Raw genomic sequence first — 21,800 nt, forward strand, 5'->3', positions numbered from 1 at the left:
ATAGTTCACCCAAAAATGGAAAGTCACTCATTATCTACTCACCACTAAGCCGATGGTGAAGCTAGTTAACAACTATGTAACAAACTGAGCTGCGTCAAAGGTATTTCAAACTTGGGACAGTGAGGATCAATGCGTTGGAGTCTAACGGACATCAGTGAGTTTACTTTGAATGACTATATTGTCATATTGGGAATGTATCACATGTTTAGTCTTTAATTTCACTTCCAGTGGTTTTAAAAAGGTCTTAAAAGTCCATGCTGCATCTACAGTGGAACAGATGTGAAAGTCTTGCAGACACATTTTTAAGTAATTACAAATAAGCCTAGTGTTTACTGACTCTGAATACATATGGATGCTCAATGTGAAGCACACACTCTCAACTATGATGCTTAATACACCAGTAAGATGGAGGACTGCTCGGCCACGGGTCATCCACAGCCAAGAGCTCCGTGACAGCACACACACTCTAACTGCCCTGGTAAATTTGGACACACACACATACATACATACATACACACACACACACTTAGTCAGTCTCCACGGCTGATATAAATACATCCATGAACTCGCACACATACACACACAGTCATCCTTCACGGCTGATGTAAAATTAGCCGTAGCATTCAGCCTGCTGTCCTTGGGCTGTGACATTAGGTCAGTTTCTCTTTCTTTTTCTCGCTCTCGCTCTCCCTCTTTTCTTTTATTTATTTTTGTCATTTTTTTCTCCATAATAAGTTTTTCCATTTTCTGCATCTCTTGCGTTTTACTGCTTTCCTCTGTCGTCCCTCATCTACCTCCATTTTGTTCTGGGACAATGACCGGTGAGCTATGCTGGCATGCAAGTGTGCCCTTAAGTGTCTCTCTCTCTCTCTCTCTCTCTCTCTCTCTCTCTCTCTCTCTCTCTCTCTCTCTCTCTCTCTCTCTCTCTCTCTCTCTGTGTGTGTGTAAACACATTCCTCTCTAGTGTTGTTTTTACAGTCCTGTCCCATTTGACCATCCCTCCGAAACTGTCATATGATGATCACATATTGTATTTCAAACTACATACATCCCTTGATCATTTCAACTTATTAAGACCACATAGTGTTATATTACTGTTAAATGTTATGAAAAGGTCAACATGCAGATGAAGCCACATGACCTTGTGTGTGGGTGAGGGGGTGTAGTGTGGACACTGGCCTTGCTTTGGCAGTCACATGAGTCCATATTATGGTTTAGATTATGATTAGTCAAAGGGGGCATGTGACCTGCTCAGGCTTACAGGGTGAAAACACACACTGCATAGTATTAGTCGTCGAGTCAAAGCCAATTTGTTTTAATTCACAATTTGTTAAAGCCCTGGGGGGAGGGAGAAGACATGGCTGGTCATCTTGGTGTCATGCTTGACTTTATGATAACGAGATTCGATACACATGGTTTTGACTGAGAGATCTATTGTTCACACACTGCTTCATATGAGACGTGAAATGTTTCAAACACAGTAAACTATGGCGTTCGCGGCTACTGCATTTTAGTAGTTGTCAACTATTCCCAAGAAGTAGTCGATTAATCGCGGGAGAAATGTTTTTTCCAACCCTTAATGTCTTTGAGAGAGAGAGAGAGAGAGAGGTCGGTGGTGGTAAACGTTGTTCCATATTATGTGCGTACTGCATCTTGTAGATGGGTTGCGTTGATTTCTCAGGACGTGCACAACTGACGCACCAAACTGACGCAGTATGTTCGAGGCAGCCATGGGTACGTGTAGGTGAAAGCAAATATATCTCTGGCTTTAAGGTCAGGCATGACAACTCAGCCTATGACTTGTCAATTACTTTTCAACACCAGCACCCTCTGCTGCAGATCTGCTGTAGATGCACTGTTGCTACTGTATTACTGCACCGTGCAAATATCACATTTGAACGAATAGTTTGCAACGATGCAGTGTTGACAAGTGGTTTTGATTGTCAACTAGTTGAGTTGTCTGTTAAACCCCTTTAACTACATAGTAGTCACTTTTTTTCAAATTGGTGACACTGTTTACTAGTCAGATATTAATGTCTCTTACAATACTACTGCATCTTATACTTGATGAATTTTCAAAATGTCGTGTCTGTGTTTAGAAAGTGGTATGGACAAAAACATAGCCAGACTATCACAGACACGTTTTGTATGCTCTGCGTTGTGTATTTGTCAAATTTCCCAGGTGTTGGTGGCGAGCACAGATAAGCCACTTGTTTATATTGAAATGTATTACTCTGGTCCACAGTTGACATGCGGCACAGAGGAATGTTGTTTTCCCAGATTTTGTCTTGTGTGAAAGCTCAGCAGCCTTTTGATCCCACTGAGCCTGTTAGTTTTGGGTTTTAGGACCAGTTGAACACTGGGAAAGCAGGACAGTCGGACCAGACATTCACTTGTTCATTCATCACTGAAAACAAAACTTTTTGAAAACAAGTTTTGCTGTTTTAGAAATTAAACTTAAAGCAACACTATGCAACTTTGTTAACCATAAAATAGCAGCTTCAAAATGACTTGTGATACGACACTGACTTGGAATAGGGAGAATGGTGTCTCCTTCATTCCCACGTCGGTTCTTGCTCGATGTAACTTATGTATAATCTTTTTAAAAGCAGGTGAAGCTTCGCACTGAAACAATCCATTACTCTAAATATTCAGTGAACTGGACAAGACTTAATTTCTTCTTTTATCTTTCCATCAGACAATCCTGGTTCAGATCTGGTATCCCATCACTGTGGCAACCAACTCCAGAGAGCAGAAGAAGATCCTGGCCAAGTACCTCTTAGAGACTTCTGGGAACTTAGAGAAACTCGAGTATAAACTACATGACTTCGGCTACAGGGGCGTCTCATCCCAAGAGGTAACATTATATACTTTACACAGTTTAATCAATATTGTTGGTGCATTTTATTTCTTACCTTAACTACGTTTTCTTTTAAGCAAACCAACCATCACTGAAAACTTGAAATGTCATTCTTGATTTGGGAAATCCCAAATCAAGGTTCACTCCTGAGAACAGTATCAAACTCTCTTACAGTTTGCTGAGTCGTGTATTTGTTGACAAAAGAGCTTCCAGATTTCACCTATATCACTTTTAAGACCTTGAAAATAGTGGTTTGGTTAAACAATCCCAACTTGAAGTCCACTTACTAGCTTCTCCCGGAGCTTTTAACCAAATCACTCAGAAAAGGAGCAATAGTTTCTGTGAAAATACTGAATATTGTTGCAATAAACCACAGCCAGTTTTAAATATAATACCCAAAATAAAAAAAATGCTCTTTATCTTTGCTATAACCCCTCCCCCTCCTGTTTGCAGACTGCAGGCATTGGGGCCTCCGCCCATCTGGTCAACTTCAAGGGCACAGACACGGTCGCGGGCATCGGAGTCATTAAGAAGTTCTACGGGACCAAGGACCCCGTGCCAGGCTTCTCAGTGCCTGCTGCAGAACACAGGTACACACACACACACAAACACGTCACGGTTTTATTAATTTATTGTGGCTTATTGAGGCTTCGTCCTTGCTAGGAGACAGAACCTCTCCCTGCGTCGCCTACTTTCCTCAGCTGTGATGTATTTCCTGGCTTCCACAGCAGTTGTGGTGGCACCGTTCTCAGTGTGATGTAGGGCAGTAGTACGCCACCCACTAAAATGATTACACCAGTTGTGTGGGACCTCCGAGTAAAGATGGGCGTCTGCCAGAGTGCTCATCTCGCTCAAACGGGATAATCAAAGTTTGCAGAGACTTTAAAAATTAACTGAGGCTGCTGAATTCCTGTGCGCAATGTTAATTACCAGCTTAGGCTCTGTATTCACATATTCCCAGGAAGTACCAGGGGGTGCCGTCGACCGGTTTTGGCTCGACTCATCTCGCAGCCTTGCCCCCGGCGAGATGGTCCACATTTTGGCCGAGAGCCAGCTGTAGAAGCGGACTCGTTCATCCTCGAGCCAAACAGGGTTTCAAAATAGAAAGCTCGCTTCGAACAATTACCAAGCGGAGCGATGATGTGCCCGGCACTTGGCTGAGGTTGGTGTTAATTTGCTCCTCTGATTAGAGCTCGGTCACCCTCGCTCATCATCTGCTTCGTCTAACTCGGTTTGTGAATGGGGGTTGTGATTGGCCAGACGAGAGGGGGGGATTTCATTGGCTGCAGCCCTGACGTGCTCATCCCTCACATGTCTCTGGTGTTTTATGGCACTGATCCATTTATCCTGCACACACGCACACTTTCATCTTTTCGCTTCTCCCTCACAACCGTGGCAGTTACTGCTGCTCCAGCGCGCCCTTCTCTCCCGCACCAGTGCATTATGGGATGGTAGCAGCGGTCGTCACAGTAACCCGTTATGTAATGGCCCCCTCGGTTTCCACCTCAGAGGGAGGAGCCACGGTGAAATTCCACTATGATGTCGATGTAGGAGGGAGAGAAAGGGAGGGAGGATTCCGCTGTAGGGGTGTGTCGCCTTCAAAGCTCTTGTGTGGAAAATGCACAATTTTCAATGTAACACAGTCTTATGAAGAAAAATCGAAACTTGTACAAATAGATGAACAGAAACGTATTTATTTTTTTATATTTAATGTCCAATTTTACTGACGAGTAAATGGCCAAATCTTTCCTTTTGAAAGCAGAAGCACAATTCCAGCTGCCGTCATTGTAGTTTGGGATGACGTCTCATGACCTCAACTAATCTTTTCAGTCCTTTCTTTTTCATTGTGTACATGTGATTCCTTTTAACTTTGTTCCTCTTGCTCTGATGCTTTGCCGAAAAACATCTTGTGTCTGAATTGGTTCAACCAAAACCGTTGAAGTCATTGTTGAAGAAAATACAATGTGGTGTCCGGTTTCATCTAAGACTAAAACCTGCATCGCCCTCTTCTGGACAATCTGTGGCATTATCATTTGATGGAGCTGATATCTTTAACTGACCTCTTCTGTTGCTCCCTTTCTCTTTTGCTTCCATCGTCTTCCTTCCAAAGAGATTACTTATCTATCGTTTCTGTTACTTACAGTGTTTCTCTTTTCTTTACCTCTGTCCCTCTCACTTGTTTTTACTTTTTCCACTTCTGTTTCTTCTCTACTTATCCACTTGCTGTTTAAATTCTCACTAATTTCCTTCTCTAAACTTTTAATAAATATTTCTATACAATAGCCAATTAATTGATTAGCCATCAATCAACACTTAAGACTACCTAACATAAAAACGGATTCTGAAAACATGTTCTTATGAAGAGCTTAAAGAATTGGGAACAGTTAATATCTTTAAAAAACCTTCTGCAGGCTAAGAGTGCTGAAAATCAAACCGACTCCATGATGCATTTCTAAATGGGTTAACAAGCATAACAATGAAACCAGCCGTAGATGTTGTCGTATTTGAAGAGAAATGATTTTAGACCGAAAAACAAACCGTCTCTCTGTCATTCTCTCCGCAGCACCATCACAGCGTGGGGAAAGGACCATGAAAAAGATGCCTTTGAGCACATCATCACGCAGTTTCCCAACGTGCCCGTATCCATCGTCAGCGACAGCTATGACATCTACAATGCCTGCGAGAAGATCTGGGGAGAAGACCTGCGGAGTCTGATAGTGAAGCGCAGCGCGGATGCTCCGTTGGTTGTTCGACCAGACTCAGGAAACCCACTCGATACAGTTCTGAAGGTGAGCTTGTGTGACCTTCTTATCTTTTAACTAGCATCTTAACATGAGTCAGCAAACGACCCCCCCCTCTCTTTACCAACGTCCTCTTCCTCTCTTCTGCTTGTGTCAGGTTTTGGAGATCCTGGGTAAAAAGTTCCCCCCAACGGAGAACTCCAAAGGTTTTAAGGTTCTCCCTCCTTACATCAGAGTCATACAAGGAGACGGAGTTGACATCAACACACTGCAAGAGGTAGAGACACGTGCACGTTTCCACCTGACACCAGATGGTAAAAAGATTTAAAGTGAGACGTAAACACACGTCAGCGAGGTTTGAATGTGCATATTTGTTCACAGATCGTTGAGGGTATGAAGCAGCACATGTGGTCCATCGAGAACATCGCCTTCGGCTCCGGAGGGGCTCTGCTGCAGAAACTGACCAGAGATCTGCTCAACTGCTCCTTCAAATGCAGCTACGTGGTCACCAATGGACTCGGGGTGAGGACACACACACTTGAATTAAAATGCAGCGGTTATGTTTTAGTGCCATTTTGTAATCGTGTGGTGTTTTACAGGGTCTGTAAAAAGCAGAAAATACCTAAAATATAGGATATGAGGTCTTAAATACGTTTAGGTAGATCTTAATTATGTTGAAGTTCATTAAACACTTCATGTTCTTAAAAAGTCTTAAATTTAACTTATTGAAACTAGCAGACAAGCTGGTTTTAAGAAGACAGTTAACCATGATTTGAAATTCCTTCTCCTTCAATGAGGATTTGTTTTATGTCTTGTGACAAAAGGTGAACGTGTTCAAGGATCCAGTGGCAGACCCCAACAAGAGGTCAAAGAAAGGTCGTCTGTCTCTACACCGGACGCAGAGCGGAGACTTTGTCACCCTGGAGGAGGGCAAGGGCGACCTGGAGGAGTACGGCGTGGTAAGTTCGATTCCTTAGTGGATACATGGAAGTAAAGGGAAATTCATTTCACCAGCACTGACTTTCTGTTTCACTCATGTTTTCTCTTTTCTTCTTTTCACTTTCTGTCCCCCCCCTCAGGACCTGCTGCACACAGTCTTCCAGAACGGGAAAATTGTGAAGACGTACACATTCGATGAAGTCAGAGACAATGCTAAGCTCAAGGAGAAGGAGCTTGAAGAGCTGCTGTACTGAACAGCACCTCTAAGCCCCAACACCAACCCCACCCTAAACCCAATACAACCCCCACCCCATCCAACCCCCCACACTCCCAAAGCCCGAGAACCCCCTGAAACGTTCCTAACAACCCCCTGAAAAATTCGAGGAACTTAACCCCTTTGTTCTGAAAATGCTGTCGGTTGGTGGGGTTTGTCAAATTCTTGATTAGCGGCAAACCCCCGTATTTGTGTGAGATGGTAAAACCGAGAAAGAGGAAAATGTGTGCGAGGTACAGTAAGCGATCCGATTTCAATGACAAGCCGCGAGTTCACGTCTCCATGCGGCTGCTGCCGTACAGATTGTGAGGAGGCCGCTGATAACGTGTCGGCAGACTTTTCCCTGTGTCGACACGAAAGCCAATAAAATAAGATTGTAGTTTTCTTTTTGAAATGAGCAGCTGCATGAGCGGTGAACGCACGGCGAGCCAAGTTTTAGAATGTTCGTGACTGAAAAAATAAATCCACACCCACATCAATGACCTTGTCCCGTGTATAGAATTATTTAGGAAAGAAATCCATGTCTGAATCTACTTAGCTTTGTCTTTAATGTGAAGGATGCAGAGGATGATCATGAAATATAATGGTGCACCTTTAACACCAACCGACAACAGCTAACCGATCACTTAAGCCTGGGCCACACTGAGTGCGTGTGCGGCGCTGTGTCGCTGTTGAGAGTCGGCTGCAGAGCTGCTACGTGGGGTCTCTGATGTGACTACTGTATTTCCTCAAATAAGAGTACCCCACACGCGCACACCCCCCCCTCAGGCATCCAGTGTGGCCCGAGTGTTAGACTGTACGGATGATGAAGGAATCCACCTTCCCGCTTTTCTTGCTTTTAAATCAACATTTGCGGCCAAATTTCCAAAAGACCAAGAAGAGTATTACAAGATTGTTTTGTTCCCTTTAGTCTGCCTCATAAAATGTTCCTGGTGCATGTCCACAGTTATATAAATGATCATCTGCTGCCCCTCAGTGCATTCACATCACGAAGGCTCAAATCCATTTTAGTGGAAAAATCCCGACTCCTCAGTATGGCAACCTCGAAGTGAAGCTCTCGAATTTCAGATGCAAATGTGTAACCAATGGATTAAATGGCTCCAAACTAATCAGAGACAAAATCTAGAAAAGTCCTGCCGACGGCCCAAATCTCTACAAACACAAAGATTGAATTTTCAATAACCAAGAAGAGCGAAACCTTTCGGGTTGGGGGTCTTCATGATGCTGAATGCTTTTGAAGTCTTTACTGTATAAGACTAAGAGCCGATGTGTGAGAAAAACAAACTTGCATTGCAGAAATCGTCTTCACTGGAATGAAGAGGATTTATCTATGTGTTTATTGAAGATTACATATGTGGCGCCTCCTGGGGTGAAATGTGTGTTAAATGTTGGCTCTGATATGTGTGTGTGATTGGATATCTGTGTGTGCGTGTGTGTGTACTTTCTTCCTTTAAAGGATAGTGTATTATTCCTTTATGCAAATGTACTCATTGAACAGGCGAGCAGAGGACACTCTTCCTTTTACTTTGCCCGTCTTTTATTTTGAAAGGAAGCACAGCGCTGTGACAAACGAGTAGTGGGTGTGTTTGTTTGTTTTTTCTTAGGGTTAATACAAAACCAAACCAGAGGCAGAAAAGTGAGACTCACAACGACATGTACCAGCAGTGCGTTGGCAGTTGTTGGAGCAGAGTTGCTGATAATCACAATTAACTCTAGAAAAACGAACAGATATTCGTGGGGACGTGTGGATGTGCACAGCGACGCCACTTTAACTCCTGTTTGTTCGCGAATGCCTTTATTTTGGAGTTTCCTCTTCAGTGCACCTCCGTGTTTCCAGGTGTGTTTAGTCATGTCACTGAGTCGGCCCCTTTTGAGACTGAAAGGATGTTTCTGTCGCGGAGCTTGGAGGGGTTTTAAACAGAGCGAGGAGCTGGTGACATCACAAGATACTCGTGTTTTTCTTTAAGGCAAATCTGAGGCTGTGGTTTGAGGAAATAAAAAGGCGGCAAATAATGCATCACTTGTGGTTTGAGGGACGTCAGCGTCGACTTGGGTCCAGGCTGAAATATCTCACCAGCTACTGGATGAAGTGGCAAGAAGGTTTATTCCTTCATGTTACCCAGAGGATGAATCCTGTCGACACTGGTCATCCTCAGATTTTCCATCAAGCTCTACCAGGAGGTTTTGAGTGAAACATCACAACAGGTGTTTGGTGAATTGTCTTGAGATTTGGCACTGGCGTTCATGTGAATGGTGGCCATTTAAGATTTAATTTAGTGCCAACATAAGTTTATTACCATATACCCGCAAAACTAACGAAGTTCCCATTGCGCTTTTTTGTTGAGTGTTAACCATAGTCTGTATATATTGATGGACGACGCGTCCCCACTTCCTCCCACTATCCAGAAATTTAGCCAAAATATTAGACAATTATTACCGTCAATAATGATGTTTGTCCCTGTTTATTTAGCATCAAATACTGGATACAAAGTAACAGTTGCACGTGCAGCATCCGCATGTTAATGGGGCAGCTAGCATAGCCGTAGCACACGTGAGAGTTTCCTTGATTCTTTTCCCCCCATGGACACTGACACTGTTAGGGTTCTATAATCTTTAGCTCGGACCCGGAAGAAACCTGTGATGTCACCGACTCCCGCCTCTCGCTGCCGCCTCAGACCAACATGCTCAAATTCAGACAAGCTGGTAAACGCCACCGTTCCAGTTATTTTATTTTGTTTATATTTTAACTTTCCACAGCTGTTATCTGTCGAACCCTTTCGTTATCCAGTTGTCCATTTCTTTTTCAACAACGGGGTGCGTTTCAGTAAAACCTTGGTTTTACTATTTTGATACTGTCTCGGTTCTTACCTCAAGAAAATGTTTATTTTATACGACAAAAGGAGAAAAACACATGCTCGACCAATGGCAGACAACATCCTACTTAACAAACAATGTGGCCATACTGTCTTCTCGCGTGTACATACAACAACAGCTAGATGGACTGAAAGCAGAGAGGAGAGGTTAGCGAGACGACCTCACCAGATAATATTATTGTTATATTATTATTTTTGTCTGAATGGCCATTTTTGTACCAACGGAAAATGTTCAAAACTGCTCGACTGAACTGGCAGTGTGACTGTTGATTTTGTGACTGTAAAGCTAATGGCTTCTGCGAGTGTGTGTGTGTGTGTGTCGTCCTGTGTGAATGCATCATGTGTAACAGATGAAAAAGTGTTTGTGAAAACTTTTCTTTACGTTGTTGTTGTTGTTTCACTTGTATGTATATGTTGGTTGTCCCAAATTCTCTCCCAACACAACTGATATTTTAACTAACATAAGTTGCTTTATTGTCAACGATACACTGATTAAAGATGCCACCCTCTCAGTTTGAAACTGTTGTTTTGTCTATTTTTATACAGGACTCATTTAATTATTATACCACTTCTTAATTTTTTCTGTTTTCAGTTCATATACCTGATGTGTTTTTCTTTCCTCTAGTGTGTTATATTGTTTATTTTTTTGTCTGTAGAATTCTGCAAAGTTAAAATCATCACTTGTCCAACTCATATTTCTGCATCTCATGGGACATCTCAGTGCCAAACATTTTTGAAAAGGTGAACTCTTTATAAAACTACACATTTATAGATCTGTGCTTTTCCAAATATTTCTTAGAAAGTTCCTGGAAAGAACCGTTTTTTACAAGTTAACCTGACCTGCTGTGCACTGACCTACAGTTTATGGCACTGACTCTGGATTAGGCCGCTATTGAACTGGAATGAATGAATTGCTAGTGCACTGATTTAAACCTGCCACTGCTTTTCCCTGAGATTAGTTTCAGATCACATATTTATTGCTCATGTAAAGAGGTAGAAAAATTCATCACCAACATTCAGCATCTCATCAGTTTGAGCCAACTACCTGAACGAATATCTGAAAGTTCTTCAGGAAATCCTAGAAGAGGACAAGTACAAATTAAAATACAGGCAACAAGTAAGATTAAAAAATCTCGAACCATCCTATGAGGAGAACCGATGGGGGAATATTTAATCAAAAGCTGGATTTAATTTACACTTTTCCCCAATAAATGTTTGCTTGACAATTTAAGGTGCAGTAAAAGACTTGTGGTCCTGTTTGTCAGTAAGTCATCGTAAAGTAAGGTGTCAAAAATGACAAAGTACAGTAAAGTATTGTCAGTTAGATAAGAAGGAGCTTTAGCTGGAAAGCTAACGTGGGTATTCTATCATGGCTTCTGATAGCGCCAATGGCACCAAGTCTGCAGAGATGGTCAGGTAAGGAAGTGGGACGGTGCACAAGAACGACAACTGTGAGTGACAGTGAATGTTGTTTAATTTTGGATTAACAGTAAACCTGGTCTTACTCAAATCACTTCATGATTTTCAAAGTTGTTGATGTAAAGAACAAAAACTACCTGTAAAAAATATTGTGCAACTTATTGTAATGTGAGGCATCAACAGCTAATGTAGCTTCTGTTTTTTGAATATAAAACAAGAAAATGTTATAAACTAGATTATAACACTTTTAGTTGTTTGTTATAAAACCAATGAAATCATTGGTTTAAATTATGAATATAGCAACTAATATTAAAAATGCATTCATATATTTTAGTGTGTTTTGTTACTGCAATTAATTAAAATAGGATGGGGTTATTTGTGCTTATATCATATATGGGATGTATTATAGGCAATTATTATAGGCAATTATTATCCCAATACCATATATGGTATAAAATGTCCTTTGATCCATTGATCTGATCAGGACTCAATACTATTGGATGACTTCTAAAAAATCTTTATGGATAATAATCCTCTATGAACAAGCCTCACTTGCTTCTTTGATCGTGAGATGAGCAGCTGCACTTTTCAAGACTCTGGAGCAAACTCTGCGATGGACAGAAAACACAGCAAGGTGAGATCATTTAACTTTTACTGTCTGTTCCACTGTAAATTATTCATGTTTGGTCAAAAGCTCAAATACCTTTTCATAGAGTTTGTTGAGTAAATGCATCACAATTGGTACTTCTGAAATCCAGTGATCCATATTAATATTAATAATACTGTACTTCTACAAATCAAATATACATCATGTGAATTTTTTTAATAAAGTTTGAACAAATACAGGAAATAGTGATTTTGTGTTAGCAGTTGGTTTTTTTTAGGCACAAATGTTTAAAACAGGGCAGATATTTTGTAAACTGGGTAGGAGTCTTGAATTATAATGTTTTTATCGAAGATAACAGGCAAAAAAAACCCCGACATTGATGACGAATTAGCTCGTGGGGTTAGCGGCTAATATGTCGCCACTTCTGGTGTAAACGAGTGTGTTTCCGGGCTCGTCGCAAACTGTTTTCACTCCGACTAGTTTCTTGTATCACACGAGTCCAATGTTTCTCCACGAAAAAAAACGGTCAAAAAACTACACTTTTGTTGTTGTTTAAAATCGAGGCGCCATTTTGTCTAAGCTGTCTACTAGTTAGCAGCAGCCCATAGCAACATAGCCCATTCAAATGACTCCAACACAGCTCCAACACCAAGCGGCTAAATTAGCATGTATGCAAAAACACACATAGTGTCCATAACCGAAGCTCCTGCAGCTAATGATCATGCTAATTCATGCTAACGACACAAATAGATATAGAAATAGAAATCAAATCTCACCTTTTTCTGTTTTCTCTGCTTGCCTTTTCTTCTTCTTTGGGGTTTAGCGCTACTTCGCATCCATGGTGTTGCATTACTGCCCCCACCTGGACTTATTTAACTCCTACAATGTCCAGGTGTCAGATTTGTCTCATCAGCCCTGTTCTCTTACCTTGAATAAATCCTTCCCGCCTCGTCCACTTCCACCATCTTCATTTAGTCTGACCCAGTAACATCCGTACTGATGCTCTCACCTCTGCAGGATCCATTTAGATACCAAGACTATTCATATAGACCCTGTAATTGCAGAGATGTGCACTATTGATTTTACGGTTGAGGGGGGCTGCTGACAATGGACTATGATTACAAGACTGCTTGATATATAATATTTCTCCTCAGATACTCGACCATTACTGACAATAATCCATCAATTCATTGACCTTCAGTTATGCTACAAAGTGTTTATTCTAATCAATGCTGCAAATACCCTTATCTTGCTGATGTTCTCCTTTACACTTGACATCTATTGCACTTCTGTCCGCCCTGGGAGAGGGATCCCTCACATGTGGCTCTCTCTGAGGTTTCTACGTACTTTTTACCCTGTTAAAAGGGGTTTTTCGTAGTTTTTCCTTACTCTTGTTGAGGGTTACGAACAGAGGATGGCACACCTTGTTAAAGCCCTATGAGACAAATTGTGATTTGTGAATATGGGCTATACGAATCAAATTTGATTTATTGATTGATTGACTTCAACTACAGTTAAACACTTGCCGCACTTCTATCACTGTGGTTTGGAATTTTTAGAATAAAGTATGTGTACATGTTGTGTTAAGGTGGGACTGGAGTTTTAATCATGAATTCCATGTATGTTTCATTTTTCAGACCCTTCACGGGGCCCAAAGATCTTCTGAGGAGATGTCATCAGTGGCGAAAACGAAGTTCGTTGTTGCCGGTGCTGCTTCTGCAGTGTCAGGGAGATCTGCTGGCACCAAACGGAAAAGGCAGGTCGAGCACGACCAAGGGCCTGTGGAGAAGAAAGCTCGTGGAGAGGAGACTCAGCCTGCTCTCCGTCCTGAAGAGCTCAAGAGGATCTGCCTGTCCTATAACAGGCTGGAGCAATGGTGCCACATGCCCTTCTTTGCCACCACTGTGACCGGCTGCTTTGTCAGGGCAGTTACTGATCCCAGCATCAGCGACCCACTTCACGCTGTTGCTGAAATTGTGTCTGTGATGGAGACGCGGACGGTCTACCAGTTTGGATCACAACGGACAAACATGGCATTCAAACTCAGGCACGCTGGTAGAGAGCAGATTGTGACTCTCAGGTCTGCATCCAACCAGGAATTCACAATAAGTGAGTTCACGCAGTGGAAACAGGCGATGATGGCGGCTGGGATAAAAGTTCCAACACCTGACATGATCGCGAATAAGGAGAAGTCCATCAAAGAAGCCCTGGATCACACTTTCACTGAGAGAGAGATCGACTCTATTGTGGCCCAGAAGAACGTATTCCAAACAGCACCTCTGAATTTTGCCAAGAGTAAAATCGAATTACTGTCTAAACAGAGAGCTGCAAGAAATCACGGAGATGCCGCCAAGGTGAAAGAGATCCAGGATGAACTGGAAACGTTGAACAAGGAGACCAAACAACTTTACCAACCGAGGACGACAGAGCCGAAAAGAACATTCCCTTCCACTTACAAGTCCAGGAGAGCTCCTGCTCCCAAAGCACAGATTGAGGATTACCACAATATGGACCCTTTCACCCGGAGAAAGACCAGGCCCATCGTGTTCACAAGTCTTAAAAAAGACTCTGTCCGTCAAGCTGTTTACGCTGAGCTGGACTCGAGGTACGGCTTTGGGTTCAAACCAGAGAACACCGAGGACTGTGCTCCCCCACCATCCTGCCCCCACCTACCCCTCCCAAAAGATCAAAAAATCTCGAACCATCCTATGAGGAGAACCGATGGGGGAATATTTAATCAAAAGCTGGATTTAATTTACACTTTTCCCCAATAAATGTTTGCTTGACAATTTAAGGTGCAGTAAAAGACTTGTGGTCCTGTTTGTCAGTAAGTCATCGTAAAGTAAGGTGTCAAAAACTAAACAAAAATGTCAAAGTACAGTAAAGTATTGTCAGTTAGATAAGAAGGAGCTTTAGCTGGAAAGCTAACGTGGGTATTCTATCATGGCTTCTGATAGCGCCAATGGCACCAAGTCTGCAGAGATGGTCAGGTAAGGAAGTGGGACGGTGCACAAGAACGACAACTGTGAGTGACAGTGAATGTTGTTTAATTTTGGATTAACAGTAAACCTGGTCTTACTCAAATCACTTCATGATTTTCAAAGTTGTTGATGTAAAGAACAAAAACTACCTGTAAAAAATATTGTGCAACTTATTGTAATATGAGGCATCAACAGCTAATGTAGCTTCTGTTTTTTGAATATAAAACAAGAAAATGTTATAAACTAGATTATAACACTTTTAGTTGTTTGTTATAAAACCAATGAAATCATTGGTTTAAATTATGAATATAGCAACTAATATTAAAAATGCATTCATATATTTTAGTGTGTTTTGTTACTGCAATTAATTAAAATAGGATGGGGTTATTTGTGCTTATATCATATATGGGATGTATTATAGGCAATTATTATAGGCAATTATTATCCCAATACCATATATGGTATAAAATGTCCTTTGATCCATTGATCTGATCAGGACTCAATACTATTGGATGACTTCTAAAAAATCTTTATGGATAATAATCCTCTATGAACAAACCTCACTTGCTTCTTTGATCGTGAGATGAGCAGCTGCACTTTTCAAGACTCTGGAGCAAACTCTGCGATGGACAGAAAACACAGCAAGGTGAGATCATTTAACTTTTACTGTCTGTTCCACTGTAAATTATTCATGTTTGGTCAAAAGCTCAAATACCTTTTCATAGAGTTTGTTGAGTAAATGCATCACAATTGGTACTTCTGATATCCAGTGAGCCATATTAATATTAATAATACTGTACTTCTACAAATCAAATATACATCATGTGAATTTTTTTAATAAAGTTTGAACAAATACAGGAAATAGTGATTTTGTGTTAGCAGTTGGTTTTTTTTAGGCACAAATGTTTAAAACAGGGCAGATATTTTGTAAACTGGGTAGGAGTCTTGAATTATAATGTTTTTATCGAAGATAACAGGCAAAAAAAACCCCGACATTGATGACGAATTAGCTTGTAGGGTTAGCGGCTAATATGTCGCCACTTCCGGTGTAAACGAGTGTGTTTCCGGGCTCGTCACAAACTGTTTTCACTCCGACTAGTTTCTTGTATCACACGAGTCCAATGTTTCTCCACAAAAAAAAACGGTAAAAAAACTACACTTTTGTTGTTGTTTAAAATCGAGGCGCCATTTTGTCTAAGCTGTCTACTAGTTAGCAGCAGCCCATAGCAACCACATTCAAATGACGCCAACACAGCTCCAACACCAAGCGGCTAAATTAGCATGTATGCAAAAACACACAGTGTCCATAACCGAAGCTCCTGCAGCTAATGATCATGCTAATTCATGCTAACGACACAAATAGATATAGAAATATGAATCAAATCTCACCCTTTTCTGTTTTCTCTGCTTGCCTTTTCTTCTTCTTTGGGGTTTAGCGCTACTTTGCATCCATGGTGTTGCATTACTGCCCCCACCTGGACTTATTTAACTCCTACAATGTCCAGGTGTCAGATTTGTCTCATCAGCCCTGTTCTCTTACCTTGAATAAATCCTTCCCGCCTCGTCCACTTCCACCATCTTCATTTAGTCTGACCCAGTAACATCCGTACTGATGCTCTCACCTCTGCAGGATCCATTTAGATACCAAGACTATTCATATAGACCCTGTAATTGCAGAGATGTGCACTATTGATTTTACGGTTGAGGGGGGCTGCTGACAATGGACTATGATTACAACAAGACTGCTTGATATATAATATTTCTCCTCAGATACTCGACCATTACTGACAATAATCCATCAATTCATTGACCTTCAGTTATGCTACAAAGTGTTTATTCTAATCAATGCTGTAAATACCCTTATCTTGCTGATGTTCTCCTTTACACTTGGCATCTATTGCACTTCTGTCCACCCTGGGAGAGGGATCCCTCACATGTGGCTCTCTCTGAGGTTTCTACGTACTTTTTACCCTGTTAAAAGGGGTTTTTCGTAGTTTTTCCTCACTCTTGTTGAGGGTTACGAACAGAGGATGGCACACCTTGTTAAAGCCCTATGAGACAAATTGCGATTTGTGAATATGGGCTATACGAATAAAATTAGATTTATTGATTGATTGACTTCAACTACAGTTAAACACTTGCCGCACTTCTATCACTGTGGTTTGGAATTTTTAGAATAAAGTATGTGTACATGTTGTGTTAAGGTGGGACTGGAGTTTTAATCATGAATTCCATGTATGTTTCATTTTTCAGACCCTTCACGGGGCCCAAAGATCTTCTGAGGAGATGTCATCAGTGGCGAAAACGAAGTTCGTTGTTGCCGGTGCTGCTTCTGCAGTGTCAGGGAGATCTGCTGGCACCAAACGGAAAAGGCAGGTCGAGCACGGCCAAGGGCCTGTGGAGAAGAAAGCTCGTGGAGAGGAGACTCAGCCTGCTCTCCGTCCTGAAGAGCTCAAGAGGATCTGCCTGTCCTATAACAGGCTGGAGCAATGGTGCCACATGCCCTTCTTTGCCACCACTGTGACCGGCTGCTTTGTCAGGGCAGTTACTGATCCCAGCATCAGCGACCCACTTCACGCTGTTGCTGAAATTGTGTCTGTGATGGAGACGCGGACGGTCTACCAGTTTGGATCACAACGGACAAACATGGCATTCAAACTCAGGCACGCTGGTAGAGAGCAGATTGTGACTCTCAGGTCTGCATCCAACCAGGAATTCACAATAAGTGAGTTCACGCAGTGGAAACAGGCGATGATGGCGGCTGGGATAAAAGTTCCAACACCTGACATGATCGCGAATAAGGAGAAGTCCATCAAAGAAGCCCTGGATCACACTTTCACTGAGAGAGAGATCGACTCTATTGTGGCCCAGAAGAACGTATTCCAAACAGCACCTCTGAATTTTGCCAAGAGTAAAATCGAATTACTGTCTAAACAGAGAGCTGCAAGAAATCACGGAGATGCCGCCAAGGTGAAAGAGATCCAGGATGAACTGGAAACGTTGAACAAGGAGACCAAACAACTTTACCAACCGAGGACGACAGAGCCGAAAAGAACATTCCCTTCCACTTACAAGTCCAGGAGAGCTCCTGCTCCCAAAGCACAGATTGAGGATTACCACAATATGGACCCTTTCACCCGGAGAAAGACCAGGCCCATCGTGTTCACAAGTCTTAAAAAAGACTCTGTCCGTCAAGCTGTTTACGCTGAGCTGGACTCGAGGTACGGCTTTGGGTTCAAACCAGAGAACACCGAGGACTGTGCTCCCCCACCATCCTGCCCCCACCTACCCCTCCCAAAAGATCAAAAAATCTCGAACCATCCTATGAGGAGAACCGATGGGGGAATATTTAATCAAAAGCTGGATTTAATTTACACTTTTCCCCAATAAATGTTTGCTTGACAATTTAAGGTGCAGTAAAAGACTTGTGGTCCTGTTTGTCAGTAAGTCATCGTAAAGTAAGGTGTCAAAAACTAAACAAAAATGTCAAAGTACAGTAAAGTATTGTCAGTTAGATAAGAAGGAGCTTTAGCTGGAAAGCTAACGTGGGTATTCTATCATGGCTTCTGATAGCGCCAATGGCACCAAGTCTGCAGAGATGGTCAGGTAAGGAAGTGGGACGGTGCACAAGAACGACAACTGTGAGTGACAGTGAATGTTGTTTAATTTTGGATTAACAGTAAACCTGGTCTTACTCAAATCACTTCATGATTTTCAAAGTTGTTGATGTAAAGAACAAAAACTACCTGTAAAAAATATTGTGCAACTTATTGTAATATGAGGCATCAACAGCTAATGTAGCTTCTGTTTTTTGAATATAAAACAAGAAAATGTTATAAACTAGATTATAACACTTTTAGTTGTTTGTTATAAAACCAATGAAATCATTGGTTTAAATTATGAATATAGCAACTAATATTAAAAATGCATTCATATATTTTAGTGTGTTTTGTTACTGCAATTAATTAAAATAGGATGGGGTTATTTGTGCTTATATCATATATGGGATGTATTATAGGCAATTATTATAGGCAATTATTATCCCAATACCATATATGGTATAAAATGTCCTTTGATCCATTGATCTGATCAGGACTCAATACTATTGGATGACTTCTAAAAAATCTTTATGGATAATAATCCTCTATGAACAAACCTCACTTGCTTCTTTGATCGTGAGATGAGCAGCTGCACTTTTCAAGACTCTGGAGCAAACTCTGCGATGGACAGAAAACACAGCAAGGTGAGATCATTTAACTTTTACTGTCTGTTCCACTGTAAATTATTCATGTTTGGTCAAAAGCTCAAATACCTTTTCATAGAGTTTGTTGAGTAAATGCATCACAATTGGTACTTCTGATATCCAGTGAGCCATATTAATATTAATAATACTGTACTTCTACAAATCAAATATACATCATGTGAATTTTTTTAATAAAGTTTGAACAAATACAGGAAATAGTGATTTTGTGTTAGCAGTTGGTTTTTTTTAGGCACAAATGTTTAAAACAGGGCAGATATTTTGTAAACTGGGTAGGAGTCTTGAATTATAATGTTTTTATCGAAGATAACAGGCAAAAAAAACCCCGACATTGATGACGAATTAGCTTGTAGGGTTAGCGGCTAATATGTCGCCACTTCCGGTGTAAACGAGTGTGTTTCCGGGCTCGTCACAAACTGTTTTCACTCCGACTAGTTTCTTGTATCACACGAGTCCAATGTTTCTCCACAAAAAAAAAACGGTAAAAAAACTACACTTTTGTTGTTGTTTAAAATCGAGGCGCCATTTTGTCTAAGCTGTCTACTAGTTAGCAGCAGCCCATAGCAACCACATTCAAATGACGCCAACACAGCTCCAACACCAAGCGGCTAAATTAGCATGTATGCAAAAACACACAGTGTCCATAACCGAAGCTCCTGCAGCTAATGATCATGCTAATTCATGCTAACGACACAAATAGATATAGAAATATGAATCAAATCTCACCCTTTTCTGTTTTCTCTGCTTGCCTTTTCTTCTTCTTTGGGGTTTAGCGCTACTTTGCATCCATGGTGTTGCATTACTGCCCCCACCTGGACTTATTTAACTCCTACAATGTCCAGGTGTCAGATTTGTCTCATCAGCCCTGTTCTCTTACCTTGAATAAATCCTTCCCGCCTCGTCCACTTCCACCATCTTCATTTAGTCTGACCCAGTAACATCCGTACTGATGCTCTCACCTCTGCAGGATCCATTTAGATACCAAGACTATTCATATAGACCCTGTAATTGCAGAGATGTGCACTATTGATTTTACGGTTGAGGGGGGCTGCTGACAATGGACTATGATTACAACAAGACTGCTTGATATATAATATTTCTCCTCAGATACTCGACCATTACTGACAATAATCCATCAATTCATTGACCTTCAGTTATGCTACAAAGTGTTTATTCTAATCAATGCTGTAAATACCCTTATCTTGCTGATGTTCTCCTTTACACTTGGCATCTATTGCACTTCTGTCCACCCTGGGAGAGGGATCCCTCACATGTGGCTCTCTCTGAGGTTTCTACGTACTTTTTACCCTGTTAAAAGGGGTTTTTCGTAGTTTTTCCTTACTCTTGTTGAGGGTTACGAACAGAGGATGGCACACCTTGTTAAAGCCCTATGAGACAAATTGCGATTTGTGAATATGGGCTATACGAATAAAATTAGATTTATTGATTGATTGACTTCAACTACAGTTAAACACTTGCCGCACTTCTATCACTGTGGTTTGGAATTTTTAGAATAAAGTATGTGTACATGTTGTGTTAAGGTGGGACTGGAGTTTTAATCATGAATTCCATGTATGTTTCATTTTTCAGACCCTTCACGGGGCCCAAAGATCTTCTGAGGAGATGTCATCAGTGGCGAAAACGAAGTTCGTTGTTGCCGGTGCTGCTTCTGCAGTGTCAGGGAGATCTGCTGGCACCAAACGGAAAAGGCAGGTCGAGCACGGCCAAGGGCCTGTGGAGAAGAAAGCTCGTGGAGAGGAGACTCAGCCTGCTCTCCGTCCTGAAGAGCTCAAGAGGATCTGCCTGTCCTATAACAGGCTGGAGCAATGGTGCCACATGCCCTTCTTTGCCACCACTGTGACCGGCTGCTTCGTCAGGGCAGTTACTGATCCCAGCATCAGCGACCCACTTCACGCTGTTGCTGAAATTGTGTCTGTGATGGAGACGCGGACGGTTTACCAGTTTGGATCACAACGGACAAACATGGCATTTAAACTCAGGCACGCTGGTAGAGAGCAGATTGTGACTCTCAGGTCTGCATCCAACCAGGAATTCACAATAAGTGAGTTCACGCAGTGGAAACAGGCGATGATGGCGGCTGGGATAAAAGTTCCAACACCTGACATGATCGCGAATAAGGAGAAATCCATCAAAGAAGCCCTGGATCACACTTTCACTGAGAGAGAGATCGACTCTATTGTGGCCCAGAAGAACCTATTCCAAACAGCACCTCTGAATTTTGCCAAGAGTAAAATCGAATTACTTGCTAAACAGAGAGCTGCAAGAAATCACGGAGATGCCGCCAAGGTGAAAGAGATCCAGGATGAACTGGAAACGTTGAACAAGGAGACCAAACAACTTTACCAACCGAGGACGACAGAGCCGAAAAGAACATTCCCTTCCACTTACAAGTCCAGGAGAGCTCCCGCTCCCAAAGCACAGATTGAGGATTACCACAATATGGACCCTTTCACCCGGAGAAAGACCAGGCCCATCGTGTTCACAAGTCTTAAAAAAGACTCTGTCCGTCAAGCTGTTTACGCTGAGCTGGACTCGAGGTACGGCTTTGGGTTCAAACCAGAGAACACCGAGGACTGCGCTCCCCCACCATCCTGCCCCCACCTACCCCTCCCAAAAGATCAAAAAATCTCGAACCATCCTATGAGGAGAACCGATGGGGGAATATTTAATCAAAAGCTGGATTTAATTTATACTTTTCCCCAATAAATGTTTGCTTGACAATTTAAGGTGCAGTAAAAGACTTGTGGTCCTGTTTGTCAGTAAGTCATCGTAAAGTAAGGTGTCAAAAACTAAACAAAAATGTCAAAGTACAGTAAAGTATTGT

General features: G+C 41.7%; 2 protein-coding genes and 1 long non-coding RNA gene across 4 annotated transcripts in view; 2 read left to right on the top strand and 1 right to left on the bottom strand.

The window, feature by feature from the left end:
* nampt1 (nicotinamide phosphoribosyltransferase 1) overlaps nt 1-21,800 on the top strand; it is a 47,002-nt gene that overhangs the window by 12,498 nt on the left and 12,704 nt on the right. Inside the window, exons 5-11 of one of the 2 annotated variants that reach the window (XR_004613060.1) lie at nt 2,699-2,857; nt 3,314-3,450; nt 5,424-5,649; nt 5,759-5,878; nt 5,983-6,123; nt 6,426-6,560; nt 6,681-6,861. Coding sequence is in view for 1 of the 2 variants with exons in the window: in XM_034578112.1 (XP_034434003.1) it covers nt 2,699-2,857; nt 3,314-3,450; nt 5,424-5,649; nt 5,759-5,878; nt 5,983-6,123; nt 6,426-6,560; nt 6,681-6,794 (1,032 nt within the window). In the remaining variant the exon portion in view is untranslated. Of the gene's footprint in view, nt 1-2,698; nt 2,858-3,313; nt 3,451-5,423; nt 5,650-5,758; nt 5,879-5,982; nt 6,124-6,425; nt 6,561-6,680; nt 6,866-21,800 lie in introns of those variants that run through there. The other variant, XM_034578112.1, reaches the window with a different exon arrangement.
* LOC117757217 lies at nt 9,545-10,499 on the bottom strand. Its single transcript, XR_004613061.1, has 2 exons — nt 10,060-10,499; nt 9,545-9,980 (listed from the first exon to the last, which is right to left on the bottom strand). It is a non-coding gene; the product is annotated as an uncharacterized LOC117757217 (long non-coding RNA).
* Nucleotides 13,123-21,682, top strand: LOC117757725 (RNA polymerase-associated protein RTF1 homolog). The gene is made up of 4 exons (XM_034579105.1): nt 13,123-13,240; nt 13,287-13,543; nt 17,024-17,140; nt 20,622-21,682. The coding sequence occupies exons 2-4, from the start codon at nt 13,384-13,386 to the stop codon at nt 21,680-21,682; spliced, it is 1,338 nt and encodes a 445-aa protein (XP_034434996.1). The 5' UTR covers nt 13,123-13,240; nt 13,287-13,383.

This window comes from Hippoglossus hippoglossus, chromosome 23, assembly GCF_009819705.1.
Source record: "Hippoglossus hippoglossus isolate fHipHip1 chromosome 23, fHipHip1.pri, whole genome shotgun sequence".
Classification (NCBI taxonomy): Eukaryota; Metazoa; Chordata; class Actinopteri; order Pleuronectiformes; family Pleuronectidae; genus Hippoglossus; species Hippoglossus hippoglossus.

Excerpts from the sequence above, each read along its gene's own strand:
- LOC117757725 (XM_034579105.1), top strand. The coding sequence starts at position 13,384 with ATGTCATCAGTGGCGAAAACGAAGTTCGTTGTTGCCGGTGCTGCTTCT. Across the intron at positions 13,544-17,023 it reads TCAGCCTGCTCTCCGTCCTG|CTTCTGCAGTGTCAGGGAGA; the intron begins AAGAGCTCAAGA and ends TTGCCGGTGCTG. Across the intron at positions 17,141-20,621 it reads TCAGCCTGCTCTCCGTCCTG|CTTCTGCAGTGTCAGGGAGA; the intron begins AAGAGCTCAAGA and ends TTGCCGGTGCTG.